At 43.8% G+C, this 14,462-nt stretch overlaps 1 protein-coding gene across 1 annotated transcript in view; it reads left to right on the forward strand.

Annotated features, from left to right (window-relative positions):
- The first annotated feature begins 1,590 nt into the window (after positions 1 to 1,590).
- Positions 1,591 to 14,462, forward strand: part of CLVS2 (clavesin 2) — a 62,927-nt gene continuing 50,055 nt past the window's right edge. Inside the window, exons 1-2 of the mRNA XM_026105122.2 lie at positions 1,591 to 2,047; positions 12,335 to 12,509. Of these exons, the coding sequence (XP_025960907.2) occupies positions 1,659 to 2,047; positions 12,335 to 12,509 (564 nt within the window). The 5' untranslated portion in view covers positions 1,591 to 1,658. The remainder of the gene's footprint in view (positions 2,048 to 12,334; positions 12,510 to 14,462) is intronic.

Genomic DNA, 14,462 nt, shown 5'->3' on the forward strand with positions numbered 1-14,462 from the left:
CAAATATTCTTCAGTGTGAACTTTTCCTGAAAGCAGACTGCAAAATGAAACTTTCCTGCCTGAAAATAAAAGGCATCGTTCCTCCCTGAAATTTCCCATACAAAGAATTTGCCCTTTTCAGCATACTGTATTTCAAGAAATGCAGTCTCCAGCAGGAGAGAGAAGAGGGTTGCCGGATTTTAAATCCAGGCTTTTACCTTGGGTTTTTTCTTTTTTTGGAGAAACTGAGCCGCACGAGCGGCTGGGAGCCGGCTTGGTGGAGAGCAGCCGGGTGCGGGCACTCCCCGCGGGGCTCGCGTGGGTGCCCAGTGCGGCTGCCGCGGGGCGCTTCCGCGGCTCGCGGTGCGGCTGCGGGCGTGTTTGCAGCGCGTCAGGGGCCCCCGGCGGCCGCGCTATTGTCCGCGCCTCACCGCGCCCGAGCCGCGGAGCCTCCCGCCGCCGCCCTCCGCAAGCGCCCTGCCTGCAGAAACACCACCATCTTGTGCGCGCCGAAAACGGCCTGGGCGAGCCTGGGCGAAACTTTCCCCCGCGCGGAAACCGCACCGGCTCCGCGCAAAAAAAAAAAAAAAAAGCCGGAGCCGCCGCAGGGGCGCTGCGCGGGGAGGGAGGGGAGCAGCGCGGCGCGGCGGGTGCGCGCTGCCTCCGCGCCCGCCCCCGCCCGCGCTGCCCTCGCATTGCGTTTTCGGCGGCCGGTGCGCGCGTGTGCGCGGGAGGCCGCGGCGCGGAAGGGCGGGGGCCGCGCACAGGCAGCGCCGGAGCCGGCCGGTACCATCTGAGCGCGCCGGGCGTGGAGCGGAGGCGGCGGCAGGAGGGGGACGAGCATCCTCAAGGCCGAGCCTGTGTTTTGCTTTTTCTGCGCTCGGCGCCGGCGAGCGAGGAGGGTCTTCGACACAGCGGAGCCGGCGAAGCACCTGCCGATTGCGTTTCGTCTTCCGTATTTTCTTTCAATCTTTTTTCTTCCCTGAAATCCAAGAAAATGCTTCTGGACCGAGGCAGGCACTGATCTTACGTAAATGGTCCTCCTTTTGGAAAGACAGCCCTCCTGGAAACTCTCGGCTCGGGGAGCCACTTTCCGTATCGCTCGCTCCTGCCTCGCAGCCGGGCCCCCCCCTTTTGCTAGCGACTGCAGCATCGGGGGGTGAGATCACTGTTTGCACAGGGCTGGGGGTGGGGAGGCGAGCGGAAACCGGCAGCCCTCAGCCCCATCCCGAAGGGTTACTCCGGCCGATCTCGTCTCGTTTTTTGGACTCGCTCCGGAGCATCATGTGGCCCTTCGGACTCGGCGGCAGGCGCGGCGGCGGATCGCAGAGATAACGCGCCTCCTCCAGCAGCCGGGGCCGGGGGGCGGCTGCCGTGCCCTGGGGGGCGGAGAGGGGCCTTGCCGGGGGCGGCGGGCCGGGGAGCCGCTCCCTTCGCTGCTGCGGGACCTGCGGCTGCGGCCGGCGGCGCCCGGCAGGCTGCGGCGGCTGCGGCCGGGGCTGGGCAGAGCCGCACCGGGCAGAGCCGCGGCGGGAGGCAGCCGAGGAGCCGCCTGCCGCGCCGGGGGAGCCGTCCCCGAGGGGCGAGGGGGCCGGGGGGCAGGGGGCCGCCCGCAGGCTGCCGGGAGGCTGAGGAGCGCAGGCAGCACCGGGGGGGAGGAGGAGGAGGAGGGCCGCACCATGACTCATTTGCAGGCAGGTCTGTCCCCTGAGACTCTGGAGAAAGCCCGGCTGGAGCTGAACGAGAACCCTGACACCTTGCACCAGGACATCCAGGAGGTGCGGGACATGGTGATCACTCGACCCGACATTGGCTTCCTCCGCACCGACGATGCCTTCATCCTGCGTTTCCTGCGGGCCAGGAAGTTTCAGCACTTCGAGGCGTTTCGCCTCCTGGCCCAGTACTTTGAGTATCGCCAGCAAAACCTGGACATGTTCAAGAGCTTCAAGGCCACAGACCCTGGCATCAAGCAGGCGCTGAAGGACGGCTTCCCCGGGGGGCTGGCCAACTTGGACCACTACGGCAGGAAGATCCTTGTCCTTTTTGCTGCCAACTGGGACCAGAGCAGGTAAATGCAGAGCCACCTGCCTGCCTTAACCCCTTCTTCCCCGGGGGGATGTGTGGGAAAAGCTGCACCAGATTCAAAGCAGGCTGGCAGGGCAATGGGGCATGTCCGGGTCTACCCAGGAGGGGGCTGAGCAGCAGCACACATGGAGGAAGGAGGAAAGAAAGAAGCAATAAATTCTGTGGCTTAGGGCCTTTGCAACCTTCTCATCCTTTATGCTCTGAAATTCATAAGGGAACTAGGAACTGCTTACCTGCCCCTCTCAGATGAGTGATTTGATGTTTACACGCTTCTGCCTCTCCCTTAGCTGAAGTAAGCAGACAAGATAGACGATGCACTTTTTCAGCCTGACAAAGGCTGGCTGCATTCACTGTGCTGGTCTTTATGCTTGAGCATACACAGAGCTGCCCAAGTGCAGTAGGAGAAAGTGGGAGATGCTGTTTGCAGATCAGGAGTATCCATCATGGTTTTCAAGCTGAAAAGTTTGCCTGTGCAGGAAGTTTAAGCTCTGAATCCTTTCCCTCAGCTAAAGAAAGCTCTTCCTGAGCCATCTGGAAATGCCAGGATGGAAGTTATGGTAACCACTTCTTTTCCCCACATACACTGCTCTAAGTATAAATCCCCTGTGTATTATGGATCCAAGTGAAAAAATGGACTTTGCAAGCAAAGCAATTTGCAGAAGGCTAATGCAGTCCCCAGAACAATGTCTGATCCTTTCTGGGACTGCTTTAGCCTGAAGATGACTTAGCAGGCTGACCCAAGAGCTGTCTACAATCAAGGACCTTTCTTTTAGTGATAGGCTATATGCTATGTGATACTATTTGGTTCATTAAATGCCATGCCCAATTTCTCCTGGAGTCTAAAATTACAGTCTCCAAAATTGCTTGGCTTACGTGTAAATCAGTGAATCTATTGAGAGTGAACTTCCTAAAGCATACTCCTGTGAGCACTGTGCAGATTCTCTAGGCTTTTACTTGATAGCAGGGCTAAGATCTGAAGCAGTTCTCACTGAGAAAACTTTAAGTCTTGCATGGTGCCTTTGCATGAACCAGAACTCTCTTCTGTGCAGTCCATACAAGCTGGACACAGGCTGAGCTGAGTGCTCTATGCAGATACCCCAAGCTCTGCTGTTTTGAAACATGGAGAGGATGCAAACTGCTAGCAGTGTGGATAAAAAGGAGACAGTCTGGGGGATCAACATGCTTAAGCCTGCTCTTGAAGTATTTGTGTAGCTTTCCTCTTGCAGGCCGTGGTGATAGCCACTGTGGCCAGCAGTCTCCCTGGCTGCCTGTGCCAATAGATGTGCCAGGCACTGTGCTCTGGCCCAGAGGGCAGCTGGCATAGCATGGTTCACTTCTTTTCCAAAACAGGATGGCCACATCCAAAATGTGTCCTGGGAATGTTTCCTGGCCCTTACTAACCTGTGACTAACCCCAATACCCAGAGACTGGGAGAATGCTGTTTGGCACAGATCAAAACTGTGTCCGCGACCACGCTGACAAAGTAGATGGAGCCAAAGAAGCTGAGTGGAGAAGCAGGGATGATATGGCTAAAGATGCTCTGAGCTTTTAATGTGTCCAGCTGGTGCTGGTATGAAGTTTTTTCCATTAATGGTACAATTAACTTCAGCTTTCAGTGGCAAAGGATCTGTTGTCATGCCTATTCCGCTGTATGCCTCATGGCATCTGTACACAAATTCACTGCAAAACCCAGGGCTTCATTTTCTTATGCGCCACATAAGGACAAGGTCAACTTTTAATTAAAATAAACAGCTAACCCAAACTCTTAAAAATCCCCAAAGGAAGAATTTGCAAAGAAATGCATATTTAAAGATTTTATTGAATTATAGCCCTGCCATGTTCCTTTGTGAAAGCTAGTATGACCTATTGTAAACCACTATTTCTTAATAATGAGAAAAACGTCAAACTTTGTGACGCTTTTCAGATCATTATTTCCTAGTCCCAAGAAAACTAAGAATTTGAGTTCAGACAGAAAGCAACATTTCAAAACATAATTGGCATGTGAAAAGAATAGCTTTTTTCTCAATTATGGATGTGCTGATATTTAAACTACATGAGACAAGCTGACCTATCAGTAAATTTATTGCATTCTGTTCTCCCTTTTTCATGAAGTCCTGTTGATGGAATTAATCTTATTTGCATTATAATAGCAAAGTTACTGAATTACCCCAGAGTACCTAATGGCCATGTTTGCAGTTGGGTCCCCATCGCTCTTAAGCACAGTATGCCCAACGTACACCTTGCCTCCGGAGTTAGGAACTTGTTTTCAAGTAGACAGCTCGGTCAAAGGGGAGAGAACTGAAGCCCTGCTGTGGGAAGTAGCTTGCTCCAAGGTATATAACAAGTTAGTGACAGAACTAGGAATAGGGTTAGGCCACTTGCTTTTCTAATTAATTTATTGCGTTCCATTATCTGGTGTTCAGCAATTGCCTGAACCTGGAAGGTACTATATGCTCAGCTTATACTGGAGTTGCTTCACACTGTGTGTCAAACTTATGCCTTAACTGACGGAGATTTTGCAGTGTGTATGCCAGTGCTCCTCATACACTAACACTGGGAGGATTACTTTTGAAAGTTTGTTTTGTTGGGACTTCTCTGTGTACTTTAGAAACTTTAAAAAAAAGTTAATAGAGAACAGCATGGCTCCAAATTTAATTTATCATGTGTGTACAATTTATTATGGCCGGCATGTAACAGTTCGAAATAAAAAGTAGCAATTTGTTATTTAAATGAATAGCAGACATACTATAGAGGATTTATATAGCACCAGCAGTCTATGATTTACACAGTTCCAATTAGAAAGAAAAGCGTGGGAGGCAAAAAATTCCTATGGTAAAACAAGCCTGTGCACTAGATGTTAAATCATTAAATTAAAGCAGGGCCTGAAAACCATACCAGATGTCCTACCATCTGAACAACTAAATCAGACTTGTATTTAAACAGAAAAACGAAAGGTGAAGGATAATGCATTGGGTAGCCCAGCAGCTTTTCAATGGGACCCTGCTTGACTCTGCCTCCTGTCTCAGCTAGTGGGAAGGTCAACGAGGATGGCATTCCTTCCACAAACCTGGATCATACGTGGGGAGGAATCAGCCTTCCACGTTAGCTTCCAGACTCTTGATTCATAATTACATTTGGCTTGTAGGTGTGTACTTGCATTTGAAGAGTCCCTTTTTTTTTTTAATGTGTCCAGCTGGTGCTGGTGTGAAGTTTTTCCCATTAATGGCACAATTAACTTCAGCTCTCAGTGGCAAAGGATCTGTTGTCATGACTATTCCGCTGTATGCCTCATGGCACCTGTACACAAGTTCACCACAAAACCCAGTCCTTTCTGATGCTGTTTATTTGAGATCTTTTCGTGCATTAATTACCTCAGAACTTTCCCGGGCAGAAGAAAAGTGCAATAATACATAGTTTTTGTCTGTGTCATGGTGACCCAGTGAGCCCAGAGTATCCTCAGTGAATGTGGAAATCCACTGCACTTGTTCATGTTAACTCTGCTGTTGCCTCAGCTAATTTACAATAGGGCAGAAGGCAGATGCAGGGGCACAGTATGCATTTATTTGCTTTCATGCTTTCGTGCTAGAAACTTTTCCTTTAGTTAAATGAAAGCTTAAGTTCTGCAGCCGTTAGGAGGCTGATCTGCCCCTCAGCTCACTATTAAGCACAGGTGAGTTGGCAGGGTATTTTTTAAGCTCTGCAGGAGGCAGTATGACAAAATAAATTGTATTACTAGCAATACTAACAACGATAACAAACTATCTGGTTAATAGATTCAATTTATGTCTGAAAGTAATATCTTTCAAGTAATTACTATTAACTAGTGAAAACTGTCATTTTTATACAGTTTCTGTAGCTGACTAATATTGCCTTGTTGTTTTGGCTTTCCCCTCTATCTGCATACACCTATTATCACTTATATTTAGACTGTGAATATTTTGGCTAGAGACCATCTTTTTGGTCAATGTTTATGTAAAACTTAGATCAGCTGAGTCTTCATCCATGGCAGTGACTGTTAGACTCTGGGCTAATAGAAGGAGTAATGAACAATATTAAAGATAAATTTAAAAGATAATCTGGTGAGATCTTTGAAGCTATTTCTATGTTTCTATTCATTTGTGCAGCACTGGTGGTGCTTAGCTTCAGAATAAGGTCCCTGGGACCTGTTGCTACTATTTAAACAGAATAGCTGTAATAGGAAAAGTTTCAATCCCCCATCTTTTCAGTGTTAAAATCTGTACCCAGACTGACAAGCCAAGGAGATCTGAGTCATCATTTCTAGGTACTCCTTTGTGTATCGTGAGGGCTCTTATTTCAATGAAATTCTGAAAATATTAAGCCAGAAGAGTAGATTAGAAATGGGATGAAGGCTCAGAGACTCAGACAGTTTTCTCTTTTAAATCATGGTGTCACAATAGTTTATTTGACAGAAACGGTCACCTGCCAGAATGGTGATGAGCCTCCAAGACAGGCTGTGTGTTCCTTATATTTTTGAGACCTTCAGGAGAGACCTGGCCTAAATTCACACCAAGAAGACTTGCCATTTGCCTCCTTTAGTTATATATCAGTTTGCATCCAGAGATGCGGATTCATTCCACTCAATTTTAACTTTCAAAATAACAAAAGATTTCTTGATGTCTGTGAGGATGCGTGTCAGCCACAGAGCTAATAGGGCAGCTGTTATGAATCAGATAATGCACATGGGAATTGGCTGGAACCAGAATCTGATTAAACAGATGCTATAGTGGATGCCATCTACATCATCAAGACATAAAATATTGGAAACGTGACACAGTTGGATATGACATGAGACTTCTGTCTCATGCCTTCTCCCTGTCTTCTGCTGTTGGCCTAGTGGGAATCACAGTGGCCTCTGGGAATGAAGTGGGTGCACAGACCATGTAACCAAGAGGTAAAAGTGAAAGACCATGGTGAAGTGTACTATTAAGAGTTGACAGGATTGTCTACCAGTCTGATGTTTCCCAGAAATCCTTGGAAATACTTTGATTTTGTTCGTATCTCGTAAGAAATCCTCAGAAACCTTTTCTTTCCTGTAAGGGGTAAATTGCTGCCACCGCTAAATTACAAGAGTGGGATGTTCAGTTAATTATTTTAGTTGCCCTGTTCCCAAGTTAAATGACAAATCAAGACCTCAGTGAGGCGTTACCTGAGCAAGCTCTGTTGCTGTTGTAGAAATAGTAGCCATCTTGAAGCATTTGAAAGAATCACTGTCAGTGTGGCTATTAGCCTGTCAAGCCTTTTCCAGGCTCCTTGCTTCACAGTCAACCTGAATGAAAAATTTTGAGAGGTAGCAGAGTGTATCTGCACACTTGTCCCCAACTCATTTGGACTCAAGCCTGGAACTCACATAGAACAGGGTCATGACGAATGCATTACACTGAAGAATGCATTGCATATGTGATGACATTTTTCCAGCTTTTATTTTTCATATTAACAACTGGGCTAATAAAGTTCTCTAAACTCTCCATTGAATTAGGCATAGTCCTATAAATAGGGGGCATTAAATGCATTTAAATTAATCATAAAATTCTAGGTTATCCTAGGAATTAGTGATACCATGCTAGTGACAATATGTCCTATAAGAGTGTGTTTAAACAAGTGAGAGTGATTGAAGTTAGCTGTAAATAAATCAGGTTTTACTTCTGCACAGCCTAACTCCAGCTTACTGCAGGACATGTACTGTAGCAAATCAGGCCCAAAGCACCCTGCTCACTTCACAGCACTGGAGCAGTCATTTTAAAACTGACCAGAGCAAAGTAAGGGGCTTGCTGTCCCCAAAATAAACATCCTAAAAACTGAAGGGCATTGGGGTCAAGTGATAAGTATTTGTTGGAATCTTTGGATATTGCTGTTAAAAACTGACATGTTCTATTGAGCCCTAACAGTCAGCTGCCCAATGGCTGTAATTTAACACAGATTGACAAGAATAAAAGAGTAACATCTTCCCTTCAGACTGAACACTAAGTTCTCTTAAAATCAAAGGCTAATATGTCTTTTTTTTTTTTTTTTTTTTTCTTTAAAGTACAAAGCCAATCAAAGCCATCTTGGACCAAAATTATTTCACACTCACTTGCTGCTTATCCTGTTTTTCTCACTTTTTGTTTGTAGGATTTCTGTGTCTGTATGGAAGTTATCTGGAGTGGAATGAAGGTTTCAACAATGCAGTCCAGAGGACAGAGTAGGCTGGTGTTGAGGCTTTCTTATGTAGAGAGAGGTTTCTTTAAGGAAATATCCTACCTATATCAGAGTTTGTAAAAGGTGGTGGTAGTCTGCAGGACAATAAAATATAAGCTCATTTTAAAACAGTAATCTTCTGTTGTATCACCTTTTATATAGCACTCTGGGTGCAGTATTTCTACGAAAATGGAGTTTGCTAAATGTAGACTAATGCAAGAGTCTCTCAAGCTGGTATACCAGCTTTCAAGGGAATCACACTTTGGGAAGGATTTAAAGTTCACCTTTCACTAGGAGTTTAGTAACTTTTAGCTATGAAGGTGTGAGATATGTTTCATCATAACTCTTTGAAAGCTGGTAAGAGAAGTGTTTTGGCAAATATTCCCCTTGTGGAATGACTAATGCAGGAAGACCACAGCATAGGTATTGCTAAAAACTGTTCCTCCCTTCTCAAAGTGTTATTTGTCCACTGTAACACTGCACTCATCCATATGTACCTACTGGTTAAATTTCTAGTGCCTCTCTGGAGACTGTCCGTAGTGGATAGTTTATATGGGACTGTGTAAAGACAGTGCATGGGATTTGGATTAGTTTGTGGTTGACTACAGGGCAATAGTATAGCTGCAGTTTAGTCTGGCATGTGTTTTTTGTGCATCTGCATCAAGTATTTTTCCCCACTTTACAGCTAGGGCTTTCAAGTCCCTAAAGCCCAGCTGAGAATGGAGCATATGTTGTGGTGAAGGCTGTGGAAAGCCTGTGGAGGGACTTCTGTTTACACAGATTTCCTCATGTCCTGGTGCTGACATGAACAGTAGTGGCAGTGAGGTGAAATGCTGGACAACATGGGATTGGAGTGGATTAGAGATGAGTCTTTACACAAATAACTCTGTGCTGTGTGACAGCTTTAATATAGTTTCTTTAATCATATTTCATTTGCTCAGGCTGTTCAGCTGATATTTTCGATACTCAGCTTGCAATTTGGAACACCTAAGATTTCATCTATCACACCAGGTTTACATTTCTGGCTTGCCTCAGCATGTGCTCAGAGTAAAAGCTACTTTAAATATCTGCTAATGGATTTGTCTTTCTTGTCTGGTTTTCTGTGCTGTACTTAGGGAATATATCAAAAACAAGAGAAGAAGTCCATTACACAATGAAGGATAGCTCCTATTTTCAACTAATTGCCCTAAACGGTATTAGGGGGTGAGGGGGAAGGCTTGGTTGTGAGTAACATGTCCCTGTACACTCCCAATGTGGCTTCTTAGGTTTAAACAGTATTTCAGATACCTTCCTCTGACAGAAAGTGTTTTTTCTTGCTTTTAGCTAGATCTTTGTTCTTTAGGGCTTGTTTTCATTGATAGGAGAGCCTTTTGTCATGTTTGGTGGGTAAACATATAATATTGTAGCTCTTATTCTGGACTGTATTTCATACTCACACAAAGCAAACCTGTAAGAATTATAGTGATGTTGAATATGTTGTGGATATGCAGAGACCTAGCCCTGCGGCCACAGTTACTCTCTATGGTGGCTGAAATCCTGGTCTCGTTGATGTCTGACAGTTTTGTCACTGACTTGAATGAATTCATTAGGTGAATATCGTTAGATGTATATGTAAGTGTGTAGAAATATATGTGTGTATATATATATGCATATACATACACATACATATATATTGATATATAGCACTTAGGTATATATAAAAACATTTAATGGGCTGCTGTGAAGGCCTGAACCAACAAAGAATATTTATGCCCCGGATATCCAGCAGCCTTGTGCTACCACAGACCAGACATCCATTAATCCACAACATACAATGTTTTCTTGAACCTTCCTAGGGAGGACATTAGAAGCTGAACTCGAGAGCTTGGGAATCTTCTTGGAATTGAATGCCAGGAGCTTGGAGCAGTCCTGTCTGCTTTGTTGGAGCTCCCATCCTGGAGAATAACTTTCTCTGCATGGGATTGCATAAATGAGTGGTGTTGTGCCTGATTTTAAGATCTGAGTATTTCCCATGTCCCTTTCTTGTAAGCATGAACTCTAATAGAAAATTTTATTCAGACTGAGGCGTTAGTTAATAGCTGCTCTCTCAGTGACTTCTCTGATGTTTAATAACTTTCCTTCCCTGTGCAACCTTTCCTCTGGGAAGGCCTCTTACAGGGTGTATCTCTATCTACATAAAGTGATAAAAAACTAGTGTTTCTGAGACTTCCACTACCTCGTGCAGCATACCAGTGGGCGTGAAGCCACTGAAGAGCTGAGGGGGAGGCAGCTGACCTTGCTCCGAGTCTCCACCTGTCCTGGACCCCCAAAATGACTGCATAAGCCTCATTCGCTCTGGCTAACCATGTGTGTTTTTATCCTGATGCTAGCAGTAGTACAAAACATAGGCTATACAGGGGTTTTTCAGTGCCTTCCACGGTCTTTGAACGTCTGTGTTGTATCAGACAGGTAGGCTGATCTGCAAATACGCTAGATGCACAAAACTGGTCTTATTTTATGCCAGTAAAACCTTCTATAGTCTTGATGCTGCAAAACACTTCCCAGATGTCCCATTTGACTTGCAGCTTGTTTGGGAAAGAACCACTGAATGATTTCATCTTTCCTCAGGTTGTGCTTTGCACTGGGACGCTGAGGGTGTTTGCTCATTTAAAGGCCTCAACAGCGACTCTGGCATTTTCCCAGGGTGACTGGATATTGCATACAGCAGTTGGGCTTGGGGAAGAGCCGTAAACTGTGTAATGCCTGAGGCTTTGCGTCTGGCGTACCACCCCCTGTTTTCCCAAGAGGAATTTTACCCAGAGCAGGCAGGGCTTTCCGGGTTTGTTTTACTGCACGTATTGCAATATTGGGGTCCTGGCCTAGCAGTTCTTTGATGATGGAATTATGCTAACAAATATAAGCATCCAGGTTTTGAACATTTACCTTCAAAATAGGTTTTAAAGTACCTTCTTCCCTTCCTCTCCTGGAAAAATTCCATTTACAGAAATGTTTCTTTTTTTTTTATTCCAAAGGGAAATTGAGAATTTTAGAATATTGAAGATTTCCATAGGGAAATTAAGGAGAATATTTTTCCCTGTTCTGTTTCTTTTCCCTATTGAAAAATATCTGAACAAATACAGGGGAGCATACCAAACTTCCTACAAACCTTAGATCTCAGAAAAGACCTCAGAAAAAAGTTAAGTCTCAGAAAAATAAAAAGGTGGAGAGAATCTTAAACCTCCTATCTGAGCAAACAAAATCAAATTCAAAACAAAATAAAGGTCTCCAAAATGAAGAGAAGAATTGTGTAAAACTCCTGTTCTTTTGTGGGGAAAACACACTTTCTTATTTTTGTTTGTGTTAGGTGGCTGACACTAACAGAATCCTGAAACCACACAATTTGGTTTTAAAAGTACTCCGAAGGAAATTAATTAAATCTTAATAGGTTGATATTGCTCTTAACTGGAGACCTTCCAAAGCCCTAGTGTACATTTTCTTTGCTTTCAAGATCTTTGACGGAGGTAGTAACCGTTCTGTAATACTCTTTGCAGATTTAAGACTAAACGTTACTTGGAGAGAAGGACAGTGGAGCATTTGGAAATCCCATTTTGTTATCAGATTATCATTTGGAATTTGTTACTTTAATTCTTTGGAAAATTATAGGAGGGAACTTTAGATCTATACATATATGCATATACAATGCCATACACATACACATCTATACAGACATGCATAGATGTGTTTGTATAGACATTTAATTACATGGGTAGATATTTAGGCAGATTTGGAGACTAGTACCTTCTACAGCAAAGTTCAAACTTTTCTTGTGGTTTATAGTTTTGAGTTTATCTTGGCTCACTAATGGTCTAATGTGTATAATCCTGCCTCAGAGGATGAGATCAACTAACTGAGTTTTTGAGACTTTCACAGCTTTACGTTCCCATGACTTCTGAGGATTCGTATACATTCCTGTGTTTTAAACTTTTAGTAAATGCTACAGAGGAATAACACTTAGAAATTCTTCCAGTCTCTGATCTGGGGTCTTTCCGTGTCTTGCTAAACTTGGCCTAATCAAGTCTCCCCTCAACATTCACAGGTACACACTGGTGGATATTTTGCGTGCCATACTTCTTTCTCTGGAAGCTATGATAGAAGATCCTGAGCTTCAAGTGAATGGATTTGTTTTGATTATAGACTGGAGCAACTTCACCTTCAAGCAGGCCTCTAAGCTGACACCAAGCATGCTTAGATTAGCCATAGAGGGCCTTCAGGTAAAGTTCTATTTTTCTTTCTTTTCCTGATTTCCCTTCTTTTTGTGGTTCATTAAAAAGCTGGATGGCTAAAAAACCCCAACCCCAAACGCAGGAAGGGTGCACACTTCAAAATAGCAAGGCTGTTAATGCCTTTTAAGGTATGGGCAGAAAAAGGCATAACTGTGGAGCAAGTTAATATGTGAACTCGGTCAGCTAACTGCAGTAATTCCTGGTGTGTAGGCTCTCAATTTGCCATAGATAAGATGTAGCTCTTCCATCTTTATTCCAGAGTAGCTGACTTCCTGTAAATTCACACTGTAGCTTCTGCAGTAGTAACTTAGAAGTAATCAGTTTCTCTTGTCATTTTGAACAGGGCTAATGAAATATGGTGCTGCTGCCATACCAGATCATTTTTTTCATTGATTCCATTGGAGACAGGCTCACAGTATATCACTTATCCTGAAAAGTGTGACAGTTAGCTGGGACTGTTTACTTAGTTAAAGTTCAGCATGTGCTTGACTGCTGGATCAGGATTCATGTGAATAGCAACTTGCAGGATTGAGTATATGGTGATTTAATTTCTTGCTTGCTCATTGTAAATGCACTTTACATGGCACAGGGACATTGCTGGAAAGGATACTGCATAACTCTTGGCTGTTTCCCGTGATCTTTAATGATCATTAAAATGAAAAACTAGAATCTGTAAAGTAGTTGTTTACCATGCAGGCTTGAGTTGCTGTGTTAGAAATACCTGTAATTTACTCCTGTGTCAGTGTGCTTTGGTTTTGCAAGGACATATATTACTTTTCTTTGATATTTTTATCATTTGTACGTTTTTATTACTCATATAAAACAAAATAACAATCTTATCTTTGAACTTTCTTCACTTCGATATTGCTATTTATGTGGAAATGTATATAGAAGTAATATGGAGTTTTGATCTATACCTTGAAATGGCTTAACCAGCATTCAGGTTGCTGTTGCACAGAAGGATAGTCACAGTCATCAGACAGAGATCTGAATTTGTCATTTTGTTGTATTTCCTTATACAATGGTGTGATTCCATGATCTTGAGAACTATATAAGAAGGCAAAAGTGTGATCTGTATTGGTAATAGTTCTGTGTTTCCATTTATTGTTTTCAAAGCTTTTTTTTTCTTGTGCTGTTTTTCAAAGTAAGCCAGTAAGGGTTTTTCTTTTTTCCCTTTGGAACATAAATAAATACTTTAGTAGTCTTTATATTTAAATGGTTTTGTCTCGAGTATTAATCAGAAGTAGTTCTTCTGGGGAGAGCTGCAGAAGATAATTGCATCTGAAAATATGATGGATGACCTACCAAACCGTTAAGTTTGACTCTGACATTCTGTGCTCTCCTGCCATCAGTTAGCATGTTACTGAGTCAGGGTGAGGTCTCTTTGTTTAGCTTCCCATGCCCAGCAATGAAATTTCTAGCCAAAGCCCAGCTTTGTAGCTTCCCATATGACAGTATCCAGCATCCAGGGCTTCATTTTGTCCCCACTATCTTCAGTCCTGTTGACTTCAGTGATGTAAAGCCAGGCACACAATACTCCAGAATAATGGATGAAAAGGTCCTGGAGTGGCGAATGTGAGATAAACTTACCCAGCCCTTGAAGAGTCTGTCCTAATTCGTGATGGATATTGTTGTCTGTAAGCAGCAACTTTTATGAGGCTTTTGCCACAAATCTTTTGAAGAAATCAATTAGTTGGACTCTCATAATAAATCCATTCATCTTCTGTGGAGAAGCACTGTGGGAGTGAGGGCTAACATTCTCATACTAGCAAAATTACCTGACTGTAGTGATATTATTCTAGTTATACTACTTGGGGGCTTGTTTATATTTAATTCCTGTCTTTTTTTTCCCTTAAATAAACACATTTCTACATAGAGATATATTGGAATCAAAAAAAAGGGCTAAGAACACCTGTGCTGAGCATCTCAGAGGGAAAACCT

Source organism: Dromaius novaehollandiae, chromosome 3 (assembly GCF_036370855.1).
Source record: "Dromaius novaehollandiae isolate bDroNov1 chromosome 3, bDroNov1.hap1, whole genome shotgun sequence".
NCBI lineage: Eukaryota > Metazoa > Chordata > Aves > Casuariiformes > Dromaiidae > Dromaius > Dromaius novaehollandiae.